Raw genomic sequence first — 18,927 nt, 5'->3', positions numbered from 1 at the left:
GGAAAGAACCCATATGTCCCTCAACAGAGGAATGGATACAGAAATTATGGTACATTTACACAATGGAGTACTACTCAGCTATTAAAAAGAATGAATTTATGAAATTCCTAGCCAAATGGATGGACCTGGAGGGCATCATCTTGAGTGAAGTAACACAATCACAAAAGAACTCATACAATATGTATTCATTGATAAGTGGATATTAGCCCAAAACTTAGGATACCCAAGATATAAGATACAATTTGATAAATGCATGAAACTCAAGAAGAATGAAGACCAAAGTGTGGACACTGTGCACCTTCTTAGAATTGGGAACAAAACACCCAGGGAAGGAGTTACAGAGACAAAGTTCGTAGCTGTGATGAAAGGATGGACCATTTAGAGACTGCTGTATCCAGGGATCCGTCCCATAATCAGCTTCTAAACGCTGACACCATTCAATACACTAGCAAGATTTTGCTGAAAGGACCCAAATATAGCTGTCTCTTGTGAGACAATGCCGGGGCCTAGCAAACACAGGAGTGGATGTATCACAGGGCTCCCAATGGAGAAGCTAGAGAAAGTACCCAAGGAGCTAAAGGGATCTGCAACCCTATTGTTGGAACAACATGATGTACTAACCAGAACCCCGGAGCTCTTGTCTCTAGCTGCATATGTATCGAAAGATGGCCTAGTCGGCCATCATTGGAAAGAGAGGCCCATTGGACTTGCAAACTTTATATGCCCCAATATAGGGGAATGCCAGGGCCAAAAGAATGGGAATGGGTGGGTAGGGAATTGGGGGGCGCTATGGGGGACTTTAGGGATAGCATTGGAAATGTAATTGAGGAAAATATGCAATAAAAATATTAAAAATCAAAAAAAAAAGAATTAATCTATCTTCTCAGTAAATAATAAAAATTCAAGAAGGGCATGGACAGATTCGCTATAAATTCTAAGATATCAGATATACCAGTACAACTACACCCAGCAAAATATTTAATCCCAACCATTAGAGACAATAGAATATTCCATGATAAAATGAAATTTGAACATAAGCAAGCTAGTGTCGCCATTCCAATATCTAACAAAATACACTTCAAACTAAACTTAATGGAGAGAGACATGGGAGGACACCTCACACTCTTCAAAGAAAAAATTCAACAAGACAATGTTTCTGTTCTTAAATCTGTGCCCCAAACACCAGAGCACCCATGTTTGTAAAGGAAAAATTGCCAAATCTTAAAACACACATTGACCCTCACACGTTGATAATGGGAGACTACAATACTCCACTCTCACCAACATACAGGCCACCCAAACAAAAATTAAATACCTAACAGATCTCTACAGAATATTTTATCCAACCACAAAAGGATATACATTCTTCTCAGAGCCTCATAGAACTTTCTTCAAAACTGACCACTTAACCAGTCACAAAGTAAATTTCAACAAATACAAGAAAATTGAAATATCCCGCTGCACCTTATCAGATCATCACAAAATAAAGCAGTATTTCAGCAAGAAAAGGAGCGATGGAAAGCCTACAAACTCATGGAAGCTACACAACTCTCTACTGACTAGTAATTGCGCTAAAACAGAAATAAACAAAGGAATTAAATACCTGATAGAATTTAATAAACATGCATGCACAACATACCCAATATTATGGGGCAAAGTGAAAGTAGTGCTAAGAGGAAAATTCATAGCACTAGATGTGTACATAAAAAATTGGAGAGGTAGCATACTAGCAAATTAATAGCATGCCTGAAAGCTCTGGGACAAAAAGAAGTAAGTATACTCAAGAGGAGTATAAAGCAGAAAATAATCAAACTCAGGGCTGAAATCAATCAAATTGAAGTAAAGATAACAATACAAAGAATCAATAAAACAAAGCATTGGTCCTTTGAGAAAAATCAACAAGATAGAGAAACCTTTATCCTAATTAACTTAAAGGAAGAGAGAGAATATCCAAATTAACAGAATCAGAAATGAAAAGAATGTAATGGCAGACACCAAGGATATCCAGTGTATCATTAAGTCATACTTCAAGAAACTGTACTCCATAGAACTGGGAAATCTAAAAGAAATGGACGAGGTTTTTGATAGAAACCACTAGTTAAAATTAAACTAGAATTGGATAAGTAGTTTAAATGGAGCTATAACCATAACTCCTAAAGAAAAAAAAAGTACCAGTCATTAAAGGTCTTCTTACCACCACTACCACCAACACCACCACCCCACACATACACACAAAATCTCAGGGATAGATAGTTTTATCACAAAATACTACCAGACTTTCAAAGAGTTAATGTAAATACTCCTCAAATTATTTCAGGAGCTAGAAACAGAAGGAACATTGCCATTCATTTTAGGAGATCACTATAACCCTGATAACCAAAACATATGAAGATTTAACAACTAAAGAGAATTACAGACAAATTTCACATATGAACTTAGGAATGTAAATGCAAAATACTCAATAAAATACTTGAAAGGTAACTTCAAGAGCATAACAAAAAATATCTACCTTGATCAAAGTTTACATACTTGAAATGTAGGGATAGGGGTAGCTTGGGCCCGCAAGCTACCCATGAGACCCTCTGTGGGGTCTTAAGACCACTGGTGAGTGGAACACAGCTGCTGCTCCAATCCAATCACATGGGACCTGAGACTGCATCAACTAGGGAAGCAGAAAACCCGGCCTGATCAGGGGCACAAGTCCCTTCAGGTCCCCACCAGCACCAGGGTACCTTGGGTGTGGAGTCTGCGGACACCCGCAAGGTATACACAGGACCCTCCATGGGATCTCAAGACCTCTGTGAGTGGATCACACCTTCTTCCAGGAGGCAGGTTCAAACACCAGATATCTGGGCACCTTCCCTGCAAGAGGAGAGCTTACCTGCAGAGAGTACTCTGAACACTGAAACTCATGAAGGAGCTAGTCTCCCAGGTCTGCTGATAGAGGCTAACATAAACACCTGAGGAATAAGATCTAACCAGAGACAACTACAACAACTACAGAGATTACCAGATGGAGAAAGGCAAATGTAAGAATCTTACTAACAGTAACCTAGACCACTCACCATCATTAGAACCCAGCACTCCCTACCCACCCAGTCCTGGGCACCCCAACACACCCAAAAAGCTAGACCCGGATTTAAAAGCATATCTCATGATGATGGTAGAGGACATCAAGAAGGACTTTAATAACTCACTTAAAGAAATACAGGAGAACACTGCTAAACAGGTAGAAGACCTTAAAGAGGAAGCACAAAAATCCCTTAAAAAATTGCAAAAAACACGACCAAACAGGTGATGGAATTGAATAAAACCATCCAAGACCTAAAAAGGGAAGTAGACACAATAAAGAAAACACAAAGTGAGGCAACGCTGGAGATAGAAAACCTAGAAAAGAAATCTGTAACCATAGATGCAAGCATCAGCAACAGAATACAAGAGATGGAAGAGAGAATCTCAGGTACAGAAGATTCCATAGAGAACATCAGCACAACAATCAAAGAAAATGGAAAATGCAAAAAGATCCTAACTCAAAACATCTAGAAAATCCAGGACACAATGAGAAGACCAAACCTAAGGACAATAGCTATAGATGACAATGAAGATTTTCAACTTAAAGGGCCAGTAAATATCTACAACAAAATTATAGAAGAAAACTTCCCAAACCTAAAGGAAGAGATGCCCATGAACATACAAGAAGCCTACAGAACTCCAAATAGACTAGACCAGAAAAGAAATTCCTCCCAACACATAATAATCAGGACAACAAATGTACTAAATAAAGATAGAATATTAAAAGCAGTAAGGGAAAAAGTGCAAGTAACATATAAAGGCAGGCCTATCAGAATTACACCAGACTTTTCACCAGAGACTATGAAAGCCAGAAGATCCTGGACAGATGTTATATAGACCCTAAGAGAACACAAATGCCAGCCCAGGCTACTATACCCAGCCAAACTCTCAATTACCATAGATGGAGAAACCAAAGTTTTCCATGACAAAACCAAATTCACATGTTATATTTCCATGAATCCAGCCCTTCAAAGGATAATAACAGAAAAAAAAAATACAAAGACGGAAACCACGCCCAAGAAAAAGCAAGAAAGTAATCCCTCAACAAACCAAAAAAAGACAGCCACAAGAACAGAATGTAAACTCTAAAAACAAAAATAATAGGAAGCAACAATTACTTTTCCTTAATATCTCTTAATATCAATGGACTCAATTCCCCAATAAAAAGACATAGACAAACAGACTGGCTACACAAACAGGACCCAACATTCTGCTGCTTACAGAAAACCCATCTCAGGGGAAAAAAACACACTACCTCAGAGTAACAGGCTGGAAAACAATTTTCCAAGCAAATGGTATGAAGAAACAAACTGGAGTAGCCATTCTAATATCGAATAAAATCGACTTCCAATGCAAAGTTATCAAAAAATACAATGAGGGACACTTCATACTCATCAAAGGTAAAATCCTCTAAGAGGAACTCTCAATTCTGAATATCTATGCCCCAAATACAAGGGCAGCCACATTCATTAAAGAAACTTTAGTAAAGCTCAAAGCACATATTGAACCTCACACAATAATAGTGGGAGATTTCAACAACCACTTTCATCAATGGACAGATTGGGGAAACAGAAACTAAACAAGGAGGCAGTGAAACTAACAGAAGTGATGAACAAATGGACTTAACAGATATCTACAGAACATTTTATCCTAAAACAAAAGGATATACCTTCTTCTCAGCACCTCACGGGACCTTCTCCAAAATTGACCATATAATTGGTCACAAAACAGGCTTCAACAGATACAAAAATATTGAAATTGTCCCATGCATCCTTCAGACCACCATGGACTAAGGCTGATCTTCAATAACAGCATAAATAATGGAAAGCCAACATTCACATAAAAAATGAACAACACTCTTCTCAATGATACCTTGATCAAGGAAGTAATAAAGAAAGAAATTAAAGACTTTTTAGAGTTTAATGAAAATGAAGCCACAACATACCCAAACTTATGGGACACAATGAAAGCATTTCTAAGGGGAAAACTCATACCTCTTAGTGCCTCCAAAAAGAAACTAGAGAGAGCACACACTAGCAGCTTGACAACACACCTAAAAGCTCTAGAAAAAAAAAAGGAAGAAAATTCACCCAAGAGGAGTAGACAGCAGGAAATAATCAAACTCTGGTTGCGAAATCAACCAAGTGGAAACAAGAACTATTCAAAGAATCAACCAAAGGAGGAGCTGGTTCTTTGAGAAAATCAACAAGATAGATAAACCCTTAGCCAGACTCACTAGAGGGTACAGGGACAGCATCCTAATTAATAAAATCAGAAATAAAAAGGGAGACATAACAACAAATCCTGAAGAAATCCAAAACACCATCATATCCTTCTACAAAAGGCTATACTCAACAAAACTGGAAAACCTGGACAGAATGGAAAATTTCTAGACAGATACCAGCTACCAAAGTTAAACCAGGATCACTTTAACAATCTAAACAGACCCATATCCTCTAATGAAATAGAAGCAGTCATTAATAGTTTCCCAACAAAAAAAAAAAGTCCAGGACCAGATGGGTTTAGTGCAGAGTTCTATCAGACCTTCAAAGAAGATCTAATTCCAGTTCTGCACAACTATTCCACAAAATAGAAGTAGAAGGTACTCAACTCATTCTATGAAGCCACAATTACTCTGATACCTAAATCACAGAAAGAACCAACAAAGATAGAGAACTTCAGACCAATTTCCCTTATGAATATAGATGCAAAAATACTCAATAAAATTCTCGCTAACGGAATCCAAGAACACATTAAAACAATCATCCATCCTGACCAAGTAGGTTTTATTCCAGGGATGCAGGGATGGTTTAATATACGGAAATCCATCAACATAATCCATTATATAAACAAACTCAAAGACAAAAACCACATGATCATCTCCTTAGATTTGGAGAAAGGATTTGACAACATCCAACACCCATTCATGATAAAAGTCTTGGAAAGATCAGGAATTAAAGGCCCATACCTAACCATGATAAAAGCAATCTACAGCAAACCAATGGCCAACATCAAAGGAAATGGTGAGAAGCTGGAAGCAATCCCACTCAAATGAGGGACCATCAAGGATGCTCACTTTCTCCCTACCTATTTAACATTGTACTTAAATTCCTAGCCAGAGCAATTTGACAACAAAAGGAGATCAAGGGGATACAAATTGGAAAAGATGAAGTCAAAATATCACTTTTTGCAGATGATATGATAGTATATATAAGTGACCCTATAAATTCCACCAGAGAACTCCTAAACCTGATAAACAGCTTCAGTGAAGTAGCTGGATATAAAATTAACTCAAGTCAATGGCCTTTCACTAAACAAATAATAAACACTCTGAGAAAGAAATTAGGGAAACAACACCCTTCCCAATAGTCACAAATAATGGAAAATACCATGGTGTGACTCTAACTAAGGAAATGAAAGATCTGTATGATAAGAACTTCTACTCCCTGAAGAAAGAAATTAAAGAAGATCTCAGAAGATGGAAAGATCTCCCATGCTCATGGATTGGCAGGATCAACTTCGTAAAAATGGCTATCTTGCCAAAAGCAATCTACAGATTGACTGCAATCCCCATCAAAATTCCAACTCAATTCTTCAACGAATTAGAAAGTGCAATCTGCAAATTCATCTGGATAACAAAAAACCTAGGATAGCAAAAACTCTTCTCAAGGATAAAAGAACCTCTGGTGGAATCACCATGCCTGACCTAAAGCTTTATTACAGAGTAATTGTGATAAAAACAGCATGGCACTGGTATAACGACAGACAAGTAGAACAGTGGAATAGAATTGAAGACCCAGAAATGAACCCACACACCTATGGTCACTTGATCTTTGACAAGGGAGCTAAAACCATCCAGTGGAAAAAAGACAGCGTTTTCAACAAATGGTGCTGCCACAACTGGTGGTTATCATGTAGAAGAATGGGAATTGATCCATTCCTATCTCCTTGTACTAAGGTCAAATCTAAGTGGATCAAGGAGCTCCACATAAAACCAGAGACACCGAAACTTATAGAGAAGAAAGTGGGGAAAAGCCTTGAAGATATTGGCACAGGGGGAAAATTCCTGAATAGAACAGCAATGGCTTGTTCTGTAAGATCGAGAATTGACAAATGGGACCTCATAAAACTGCAAAGCTTCTGTAAGGCAAAAAACACTGTCAATAAGACAAAAAGGCCACCAACAGATTGGGAAAGGATCTTTACCTATCCTAAATCAGATAGAGGACTAATATCCAATATATATATATAAAGAACTCAAGAAGGTGGACTCCAGAAAATCAAATAACCCCATTAAAAAATGGGGCTCAGAGATAAACAAAGAATTCTCTCCTGAGGAATAATGAATGGCTGAGAAACACCTGAAAAAAATGTTCAGCATCCTTAATCAACAGTGAAATACAAATCAAAATAACCCTGAGATTCCATCTCACAAGAGTCAGAATGGCTAAGATCAAAAATTCAGGTGACAGCAGATGCTGGCAAGGATGTGGAGAAAGAGGGACACTCCTCCATTGTTGGTGGGATTGCAAGATTGTACAAACACTCTGGAAATCAGTCTGGCGGTTTCTCAGAAAATTGGACATTTTACTACCTGAGGATCCCGAAATAATTCTCCTGGGCATATATCCAGAAGATGTTCCAACTAGTAAGAAAGAAACATGCTCCACTATGTTCATAGCAGCCTTATTTATAATAGCCAGAAGCTGGGAAGAACCCAGATGCCCCTCAACAGAGGAATGGATACAAAAAAATGTGGTACATCTACACAATGGAGTACTATTCAGCTATTAAAAAGAAGGAATTTATGAAATTCCTAGGCAAATAGTTGGACCTGGAGGGCATTATCCTGAGTGAGGTAACCCAATCACAAAAGAACTCAAATGATATGTACTCACTGATTAGTGGATGTTAGCCCAGAAACTTAGAATACCCAAGATATAAGATACAATTTGCAAAACACATGAAACTCAAGAAGAATGAAGACCAAAGTGAGGACACTTTGCCCCTTCTTAGAATTGGGAACAAAACACCCATGGAAGGAGTTACAGAGACAAAGTTTGGAGCTGAGACAAAAGGATGGACCATCTAGAGATTGCCATATCCAGGGATCCATCCCATAATCAGCCTCCAAACGCTGACATCATTGCATACACTAACAAGATTTTGCTGAAAAGACCCAGATATAGCTCTCTCTTTTGAGACTATGCCGGGGCCTAGCAAACACAGAAGTGGATGTTCACAGTCAGCTATTGGATGGATCACAGGGCCGCCAATGGAGGAGCTAAAGAAAGTACCCAAGGAGCTAAAGGGATCTGCAACCCTATAGGTGGAACAACATTATGAACTAACCAGTATCCCCAGAGCTCTTGACTCTAGCTGCATATGTATCAAAAGATGGCCTAGTTGACCATCACCTTAAAGAGAGGCCCATTGTACTTGCAAACTTTATATTCCCTAGTACTGGGGAATGCCAGGGCCAAAAAGTGGGAGTGGGTGGCTAGGGAAGTGGGGGGGGGAGGGTATTGGGGACTTTTGGGATAGCTTTGGAAATGTAAATGAGGAAAATACCTAATAAAAAACAAGGAAAAAAAAAAGAAATGTAGGGATAGTTCAACATAGGAAAATCTTCCAGAATAATCCACCATAGGAAGAAATGAAAGGAAAAAAAAAAAAAAACACACACACATGGCCATTTCATTAGATGCTGGAAAAGCCTTTGTCATAATCCAACACCCAGCTTCATTATAAAAGTCTTTGAGAGATTAGGGATACAAGGCACACACTTAAACACAATAAAGGCAATTTACAGGAAGCCAATAGTCAATATCAATTTAAATGGAGAAAAACTCAAAGCAATTCTAATAAAATGAGATACAAGACAAGGCTGCCTGCTCTCTCCATACCTATTCTGTATAATATTTGAAATCTAGAAAGAAGAATAAGACAACTGAAGAAGATTGGGCATATACAAGTGGAAAGAACGAAGTCAAAGTATCATTATTTGTTGGTGATATGGTAGGATACACAAGTGACTGTAAAAATTCTACCTGGGAACTCCTACAGCTGATAAACAACTTCAGTGAAGTGGCTGGATACAAGAACTCTGGCTTGGGGCATTGCAGAGAAACAGTTACAATACATGTGTAATTCTAACCTTTTCCTGGTAATAAAAGGATAAATGAGAATGCTGAATTACTAGCAGATAATCCAGTCCAGCAAGATTACTAAACATGGAAGCAGATCAATGTCCTGCTATGTGAATGTCATGAGATCAATAACATAAGACTAATAGGGATACAGTAAATTTGTACATAACATCTTTGCTAAGTAAAACTATTATGTCCCAGATCGGAGGAATCAGCTCAGTGGAAACTGACACCAGGACTCTGGCAAAGGAACTGACTTTGATGCAACTATAGTTGCAAGAATCTTCCACGCAGCTCCTGAAAATATAAAAGTGAAAAACAATTAGAAGGAAAAGCAGACAGTTGTAGTTTGGGCTCTTTTGTTAGCAGAAGATGGTTAGCACCCAAAATATTCATTCAAAATAAAACAATTCCAATCAGATTTCAGGATTGGATTATATCTGTACAAATGAATAAAGTGCGATGAAAAGAGTTTCCTAGGGATGATTAGAGAAGGACTAGATATGTTGTCCAGTGAGTTTGAAGGATCCATTACAATATAAATTAAGGAAGGAGGAAATGACTCATCAGGCATAGATGGCTGCAGCCATGCCTAACAATGTAGGTTCAATCTTCAGAGCAAACATGGAAGGAGGAAAGAGCTACCACAGCAAGCAGGTTGTCTTCTGACCGCTATCCACTCTCCCTCTCCTATGCATCTGCACACACAGGTACAGATGCTTATGCATATGAAACAAAAAGCCTTTTAAAACTAAATTCTTGACTAAGGAAAAATAAGTTTTCATCTGTGGGAAAGTGAAGCACTAAGGCATGGCTCAGAAAAGCAGTGTGTAAAATGAAAGAAAGGGAGACACACAGGAGGCAGGGAACTGAACTGATAATAAGGCCATTGTATTCTTTAAAGTGGGTGGTGGCCTGTGTTTGATTGCAGTGGTGCCAAGAAAAGCAACAAAAAGGAACGCTTAGTTCCTATCAGGAACCAACACAGTTCACAATGTCCTCCTTCTCTCAGAGCACTGAGTTAATGAAAGGCTTCCTGATGGGTTTTGTACCCACCTCAGTGAACTCATATTTAAGTCCTTTTGACTTGGCATTGGTTTCATTTCTTAACAAGACCTTTAAACACATCTAGGAGACCAGCATGTAGGATGCTTGATCGTATCTAGATAATACTGATAAATTCTTTTACATTTCCCTAATATTTTCCCCATTTTCTGCCTGTTTTACTCATTTTTCTTGTATTGCTTGAATGTAGTAAGAAACATTAGTAAATTCTATTCAGCTAACATGTATTTACATGTACAATGTAGATTTATTTTGATAGGAACAAAGCTGTACAGCCAACCTTGAAAGCTTACTCATCTTAGATACTGCGGTGCCTTATCTGTTGATGGGCAGCTCTTCATTTCCTCATCCTCCAACTCCTGGCAACCACCACACACTCTTTTACTTGACTACTATAGATACGTCACATAAATGCAATTATGCTGTATTTGTTCTTCTGTGACGGCTTTGTTTCACTGAGTACCATGTCCTCAGCAATCATCATGGTTGCAAGATTTTATTTTCTTCAAAGCTGAGCAATATTCTACTGCATACATATGGCACCTATCTTTTTTCTACTCATTCACTGTCTGAAGGAAGACACTTTTGATATTACTCTATCTTGGCTGCGGTGACTATTGTTGCTATGAATATGCATGGGTGTGCTAACACATCTATAAAGTCTCCATTATAGCTCTTGATACAAGAGAGACACAAGTAGCTGATATAATACTTTGATTTTTTTTAATTTAAAAATTAAAATATGTTTAGTATTATGTATATATTATGTCTCTCTATATAGATATAGATAGATAGATCAATAGATCGATAGATAGATAGATAGATAGATAGATAGATAGATAGATAGATAGATAGATAGATGATACATACATACATACATACAAATATAAGATAGATAAATAGAAAGAGAGATAGGTACATACATACATACATACATACATACATACATACACACATACATACATACAAACAAACATACATAGACATATGCCCATATCTGGGAATGTGGTACATGCACAAAGTCTAGAATAGGGCATCACTTCCCGTAGAGCTGTAGTTACAAGCAATTATGAGTTACCCAAAGTAGGTGCTATTCATCTGATGATGGACAGCTAGGTTGATTGCGGCTATTTGTTAAAGTGAATAAAATGACTTTAAACATGGGTTTTACAAATATTTCCATGGTAGTATGTGTAATTCTCTAGTATATAGCCAGGCATGAAATAACTGGATCATATGATGGTTCTGCTTTTAATTTTTTGAAAAACATTCACACTAATTTCCACAATCACTATATTAATTTGTACTCTAACCAACAGTAACTAAATGCTCTTTTCTCTCCAAGTCCTCTCCAGTATTCATTGTGAGAGTTGTTGGTGAAAGCTATTCTGACTACACATCAAAAGATTCAATCAGTAAGCAAACAGACAAACCTCTGAAAATCTTTACACTTAAATCCATATAGTAATCCAAAATTTACAAAGGATTTCAGAAATTAAATGCCAAGGAGGTAAAACTGTCATTCAGAAATGGGCAAGTGCAGTACATAGAAACACAAATGGCTATTAATTATTCTAAAATATGTTCCGTAATATTTCCCATCAGGGAAATGTGAATTATAATTACTCTAAGACACCATTCACCCCACTGAGAAGGGTTGTTTCCTCTTTCTAATGAGTTGCCTTTCTCTGTTGATGGCATGGAAGGTTATTAGTCTTATGCAGTCAGTCCCACTTGTCTACTTTTACTTTAGTCCAATATGGCTCTAGCATTGTAGACACTAAGCCTGCATAACATTTGGCTTCATGAGTCAGATGCCATGTTAGATCCTAGATATTTAAGCAGCAATCTTATTCCAGGCACTCATACGATTTAGGCTAACACACAGATTTCCAGTTTCTGTAAGAAGTAACATTAAAATCTATTTTGCTGGATCAAGGTTGAGACTTTCCAGCTCTGCATCAAAAGTGGGCAGTTTGAATATGCTTGGTAGAGGGAGTGAGTTTTAAACTTTGTCTTAAAGGAAGGATAAGGTTTGTCAGAGAGGCAAGATTGGAGGACAAGAAATCCAAGTAGTTCCTTGGGTACTTTCTCTAGCTCCTTTATTGGGGGTCCTGTGATCCATCCAATAGCTGACTGTGAGCATCCACTTCTGTGTTTGCAAGGCCCCGGCATAGTCTCACAAGAGACAGCTATATCAAGGTCCTTTCAGCAAACTAAAGGGCCTGCAACCCTATAGGTTGAACAACAATATGAACTAACCAGTACCCCCCCACACCCCCAGAGCTCATGTCTCTAGCTGCATATGTATCAGAAGATGGCCTACTTGGCCATCAGTGGAAAGAGAGGCCCATTGGACTTGCAAACTTTATATGCCTCAGTACAGGGGAACGCCAGGGCCAAGAAGTGGGAGTGGGTGGATAGGGGAGTGGGTGAGTAGGGGAGTGGGTATGGGGAACTTTTGGGATAGCATTGGAAATGTAAATGAAGAAAATACCTAATTAAAATAAAATAAAATAAAAAATTTAAAAAACTATATTAAAAAAAAAAAAGAAAGAAATCCAGGTAGCTCCAAAGGCCAAGAAATAGGTGAAAGTGTACCTTTAAGACTGGCCATACATTCTCACATCTGGGTCTCCACACACACCTTTGACTAACATGTCCCATCACCTCAAATAGATTTACACTCTTCTCGTTAAATAAAATGACAGAAGCAAGACTTTGAGTATACTGGCATTTCTCTGTATCTTCAAAAGCATTTCCCTCTAAGAATGTGCCTGATTTTATATTTGAAGCCCCTGGAAGCCAGTAATAATTGGCTTAGACAACTGAAGAGCAGGGGACAGTGATGTCTCAGTCCAATATTGGAAAAAGAGAGAGTTCAACTGAGATGCATAACGATTGTCAGTTATCTCAATAGAAAGCATTTTTTGCTATTTTACATCTAGCAATTTGTGGCTTGATAGACTAAACGATTGCTTGAGCTTCATTTTCAATCTTTTATAAGCTGTTTCTATAGTGTGTCACATGACTTTGAGACTGTAAATCTAGTGGGGCTAGATGTGGTGGTGTTTATCTGAAATCCCAGTATCTGCAAAGGAGAGGCAGGAGCAAATGTGAGCTCAAGACCACTCTCAGCTCCATAGTGACTTCAAGGCTGGGCTATATGAGAGAATGTGTCCAGAAAAAAATCCAATTTTTATTTTGTTTCATTTTAATTACCTATAAATTATGTTATACCAGGTCATTGGCCCAAATTCCCAAATACTCACTTTGTAAATAATGAGATACCTATACTCGCCTGTCTCTGTGTTATGCCCCTTCTTTCTTACAAATCTCCCATTAAAATTGGATGTTATCAAATATATGATTTAACAGCTGTAGGGTGTTTTGAATCATTTTATTTTAGTCAGAGTCTCACTGTGTCCTCCAATCTGGTTAAGCCTTCAGTGATGGCTTAACTGCATTTACATAGGCTTAGTGACTAGAACTAGAACTATATTGGGCTAACGTAAAAGTAGACAAGTAAGACTACATAAGACTGCAAACCTTCTGCACCATCAACAGGGTAGTTATATTTAACTGTCCCTTAGCCTCCAGAATAGCTGGAACTGTGAATATCCAACACCGTGCTTGGTTAGAAAATTGCTTCGAGTCCCTTGCTCTCCCCCACCCCCACCGCTAGTTTGTATTCAATTCTCTGTTCTCCATTCATTGGATCATACTTCCTTTTTGTTAGAATTTCTCAATTCGTGGAGCCTTTATTAGCTTCCCGAGGATACCACCATCAAATTCCACAACCTAGGTAGTTTTGAACAACAGAAATGTGTTGACTTAATAATTTTAGGGGCCAAGCCAGGGAGCTTCTGAAGCCTGTTGGAACATCCTTCCCTCCCTGCCGCCTTTTACCTTCTGGCTTAGTTGTAACAATTTTTGTAGTCCCTCACCTGGTAACCCCACAAACCTCATCTCCACGCTGCCTTTTGAAGGCAGTCTCCCTGATTGGCTTTTCACGGTTATAACCGTAGCGTTCATACTGGAGTAGGAGCACGTTCTACCCTTATAACACTATATCTTAACTACCTCTGCAAAGACTCTCATTCTAAATAAGGTCACATTAAAATTGTCTTCTGCATGTAGAACACAATCTACCCACAACAATTAGTCATATAGAGAAATGGTAAATGTTGATTCTCTAGCTCACAAAGTGTGGATTCTAAGGCCCTGAAAAGATTGAAAGGTTAAAGCCTCGTTACCAAGACCCTGACATGTTATACTTCCATATTAATTGTCTGCTTTTTAAATCATGTAGTAAGAACGCTGAGTAGTAATGGTGAGTTCCTAATAATTTTTGAAGGTCAGATAAAATGGTTGCTCAGTCACTAGCATAGAGCAAATGTCCAGTAAATATCACCAATCACTGCAAAGTATAGAAACTGTTTCTAAATGTAATCTGGAATCCCAGTAGGCACTGTGCTTCATGTCAATAGTCTCAGCACTGAGGAGGCTAAGGCAGGGGAATTACCACAAGTTAAAGGCTTATCTTGGCTACGTGGTGAAAATTAAGTCTGAGCTAGAGTGTGAGACTTGGCTGGAAAAGGCTGGGAGGAAAAAAAACGAACCCTCAAATTAGGGGGCAGGGGGCGAGGTCATGGAAAGAAGTTTTCTAAGTTCTGTCATTTCTGGCAATGGCTGAGAAAAATAATAAAGACTCAGAGAATGTCGAGTTGAGAAGCCTCTGGGGTGGAAAGGCACCCAAAAACCTAAATGAAGAGAGAACTGGCAGTGATTAACCTGTACTCCACAGCACATGTTCTACCGAGTGGGCAAAAGGGATGACAAAGCATTTTTACATAAGATAATCGCGGCCCCAGTACAAGCGTTTCTATCTGAGTTTAGCGAAGGGAGAGACCCCTTCGTCAAAACCAAAGAGCAACGCAACTGCAACTGGGAACCAAAGCACGCTATTGGACCACACTCTCGTTAACCTGCGACACCTCACACGCTCACGTTAACCACCTCACACACCGACATTAACCTGCAATACTTCACACACCATTCTTTCTGAGTGGCTGTGGCATTAGTAAGCCTTTGTGCTCTAAGTAGCTCTGTAAGGCCAAAAAAGTATCTAGTGAAGCAAGAACACAATTGCACTGCAGTGGTCTCTTGGCAGCCGCAGGGCTGAAACAGCACAGCATGGGATGTTAAAAATGGGAGCTGTAGTACTTGATTGCTATGTTTGCTTGAAGAAAAAAAAATATGATTACCTTTTTTTGTGTTTAAAGATAACTGTGGGATAAAGAAAGAGTGGTCTATATCAAGCACAAGGCCACAGAAAAAGCAATGAAAAAAATTAATTTATCTGATTTGAAGAGCTGAGAGTTTTCTAGAGCTTATGTTAGAAAGCCTCTAGAGCAGAGGCCAAAGATTTTTTTTTCCTATAAAAGGCCAAATAGTAAATATTTCCAGCTTGGGGCCATATGTGCTCTGTCAAAATAACTTAACTTTGTCACTGTAGCCCGAAAACAGCCGAAGACATCTGTATACAAATGGGCATGGCGGTGTTCCAACAAAGGCTTACTTCTAAAAACAGAAGTCAGTTCGATTGGGCCAACAGGCCACAGTGTGCTAAACCCTTGCCTCCCTTTAGCTGCTGTGGCGAATGATTTGTTCAGTCTTGTGAAAACAAACAGCACTTAAGCCCAGTCACCTCTTCCTCATCGGCTACTGCTAAGCCTTCATTCAGCAGGGCCTGAACGGATCCAGGATCGCTGACGGCCTTGCTGAGGGAGGCCAGGCACCTTGGTAGCAGAGTCAGAAGCAAAGCCTGTGTGTGAATTTTCCATAACGGATAGATGATTTTATGCCTCGCTGTGCACCTGTGTGTCACCTGCTTGCTGACTGCTGCTTGCTGCTTCTGCGCTCTGCTTCTCTTCCTTCTACAAAAGTCCATCTGAGTTTACTTTTCCCATGTTCTGCTAAGCTTCTATTTCTCTGAAATGTCACGTAATGTTCCGACTTTTTCTCCTTTTGTTTTCCCATTTATATCTGTAACTCCTGTTCCACTTCCTTCACAGAGTTCTGATTGCAACACATCCATTCAGACTTGCATCAGCTGTGCCTGTGGACCCTATACAAATTCTAGGAGCAGAGGAGATGGTTAGAACAGCACTGGGCAGGCAAAGTCTCCAGGGTTTGGTTTTATTGAAACAGCATCAAGCACCAAGAAATGGAAGAAACATCAAACATTCTAAAATGAAAGTGTATTTACCACATTCCCTAAAGACACTGTTTATCAGAGTTGGGAGGAAAGAAACTGTCAGTATGTCCCTGTTTTCTTTCCCTAAAAATTCCGAAATCCTGAAGCCCGGAGCAAGCTGTCTGAATTGCTACCCAGTTGATGGCTGATCTGAAACCCTAAGATGCTGGTTCTCTGTGTTCAGTTTGTTTCTTTTCATCTTCCCACTTGATCATGTGGAAATCCAAAGAGAAATGTGTGAAATGTTTTCTCTTCTCTGTTTGTTCCACACTGATTCTTGATATTGATTCTTCAGGCAAAAAAAAACTAGAGTTTGTTCCCCCTTATGTCTCTCCTCCTCTACTCTCTCACAAACATAAGGATCAGGGTTGTTATCTTCCAGAATGTCGAGGTTGAGTTTTGTCATTTCTTCACAACTATGTTTTTTCTTTCCCCTATAAAGGTGTCTCCTGTTGACCTGTATCTTTCCTTTGTCAGACTTCTTTCCTTAAGATGAGATTAACTCAGGTAAAACACAGTTCTGAAAATGCCACTGTGCCACTTACAGGAAAAACATAAAGCATCCAAACACTGCCCACTGCTTGCTTGTCATATCATTTCATCTGTGGTCCAAAGTCATGTACTAATTCAGTAGAACTTCTATAGAGAAGTACCACAAGAGAAGGTGATTGTCTTCCAGTTTTCGGGTCGACAAGTTGGAATCGAGGTTAGTACATTCTCTGAAGTCCTTTTGAAATTTTTCTTTTCCTTTGAGAGCTGTTAGGAAGAACCTATCCATTCCTCCCTTCCAGGTCCCAGAAGTTTGTTGTTGACCTCGCTGTGGCTTCTTTCACTCAGTCTTTTATGGACTACTACCTCTGCATTTGAATCCTTTTCATAATAAGCTCAGTCATTTCAGATTAGAGCCAACCTTAGTAGCCTCATCTTACCTAGACGATGATGTGCAAAGACCTTATTTCCTGATAAGATCACGGTCCATGCTATTAGGGGTTATGACTTCAATATGCAAATTTGAAGGGGATCACAAAAACCTTTATATTTCTAAGCATGATACAAAAATAGTATTTGCCAAGAAACACGTCAAAATCAACAAGAGAGTTAGCTTCTCACGCTATGTCCCTCAATGACAATTTCTTAAAATCAGTAGACTGTGTTTGTCTCCATTTTATTTTACCCAGAAGTCTATCCCACTATCTGATATGCAGTAGACATGGGGAAAATTTTCTGAATCAAAGAAGAGGCCTTCTGTACCCTGGAAGTGACAGGGGTCTAATGTAGTTGAACTTCAATGGGACCTCAACACTTGTAACAAATGCTTCCAGAGCAGTGCTTATAGATACTGGGGTATGTGGGTAAGAAGACAGACTTGAGTCACAAGTTGACCAGCCACTTAAGGGTATAATGTGATGACATTATTTGTGCTTTTACAATTTTTCCATAAATTTCACCTCATGATATGCAAAAAACTAGCTTGAAAGATTGGACTGGAAGTTTCACAAGCTCAAGCTTACATGTACAGCCCCATAAACCTTGTGACAGTATGATTTAAGTCAGTTACAAAATCATTACTGTACTCACAAGGCTGCTCAGCACTTGCAGGAAGTGTGTTCGGATGTTGGCATGACTGTACACCAGAAGAAAGTCTCCACACACAGGGGGAAAATTGAGTCATATTCAAGAAGAGGAAAAAAGGACAAGGGCTAGTACCTGTCAGACTGAGGAAGCATTGGTCAATGCTGGTCAAAGAGAACAGACAACAGTTGTACCTTAATAAGCTGCAGATCCTACCTTTGACTTTTATGCATGCTATACCACTAACCAGAAAAGCCATTTTCAAATATCAAGGGCAATACAAACATTATTTTCATCATTCACCCTTCAGATTTGTGACCTTTACTTTGGGCTTGTTTCTTTTGCAGGGAAATTTGGCACTGAAGCAACAGCAAACAGCAAAAACTTGTCCGTAGGCCTATGATATCTTCATGCTACAGAATGCCTCACTCCCTACTCAGAGCTAAAACAATGCTTCAGCAACCCACCTGAGACTCTCAGGCAGCCAATTTATCAAAAGGAGTTAAAGTCCTCCATTCGGAGTAACTGCTTCGGAGGAATTTTCTCACAGTGAAGAGACATTTTTCTGTGAGTTATACATTGATCAGTAAGTTCTAGTTAATGGCTGCATCTTGCTTCTGGGGGCATGAGACATGACAGCTAGTAGAAAGACTATTAAAAACACTTTGCTAACAAAGAAAAATCAATTGTTCTCCACAAGGAGGTGCCCTCCAGCACAATCAATATACAATAAGATAATGCTATTCTGGAAAGCCTGTGAACAGACTTAAGCTTTTGATGAGATTAAAGGTATGGAGAGATGGGTGATGG

General features: G+C 38.9%; 1 protein-coding gene across 3 annotated transcripts in view; it reads left to right on the top strand.

The window, feature by feature from the left end:
- Positions 1 to 18,674, top strand: part of LOC110307404 (uncharacterized) — an 87,117-nt gene extending 68,443 nt beyond the window's left edge. For all 3 annotated transcript variants that reach the window (XR_002379382.2, XM_085830132.1, XM_085830133.1), the window contains one exon: positions 18,465 to 18,674. Coding sequence is in view for 2 of the 3 variants with exons in the window: in XM_085830132.1 (XP_085686258.1) it covers positions 18,465 to 18,480 (16 nt within the window). In the remaining variant the exon portion in view is untranslated. The remainder of the gene's footprint in view (positions 1 to 18,464) is intronic.
- The last annotated feature ends 253 nt before the right edge of the window (positions 18,675 to 18,927 follow it).

This window comes from Mus caroli, unplaced genomic scaffold (genome assembly GCF_978045245.1).
Source record: "Mus caroli unplaced genomic scaffold, Mus_caroli_1 scaffold_14, whole genome shotgun sequence".
In the NCBI taxonomy this organism is placed as follows: domain Eukaryota; kingdom Metazoa; phylum Chordata; class Mammalia; order Rodentia; family Muridae; genus Mus; species Mus caroli.
Note: the sequence above shows the minus strand (reverse complement) of the source record. Positions and strands in the feature narration are given on the sequence as shown.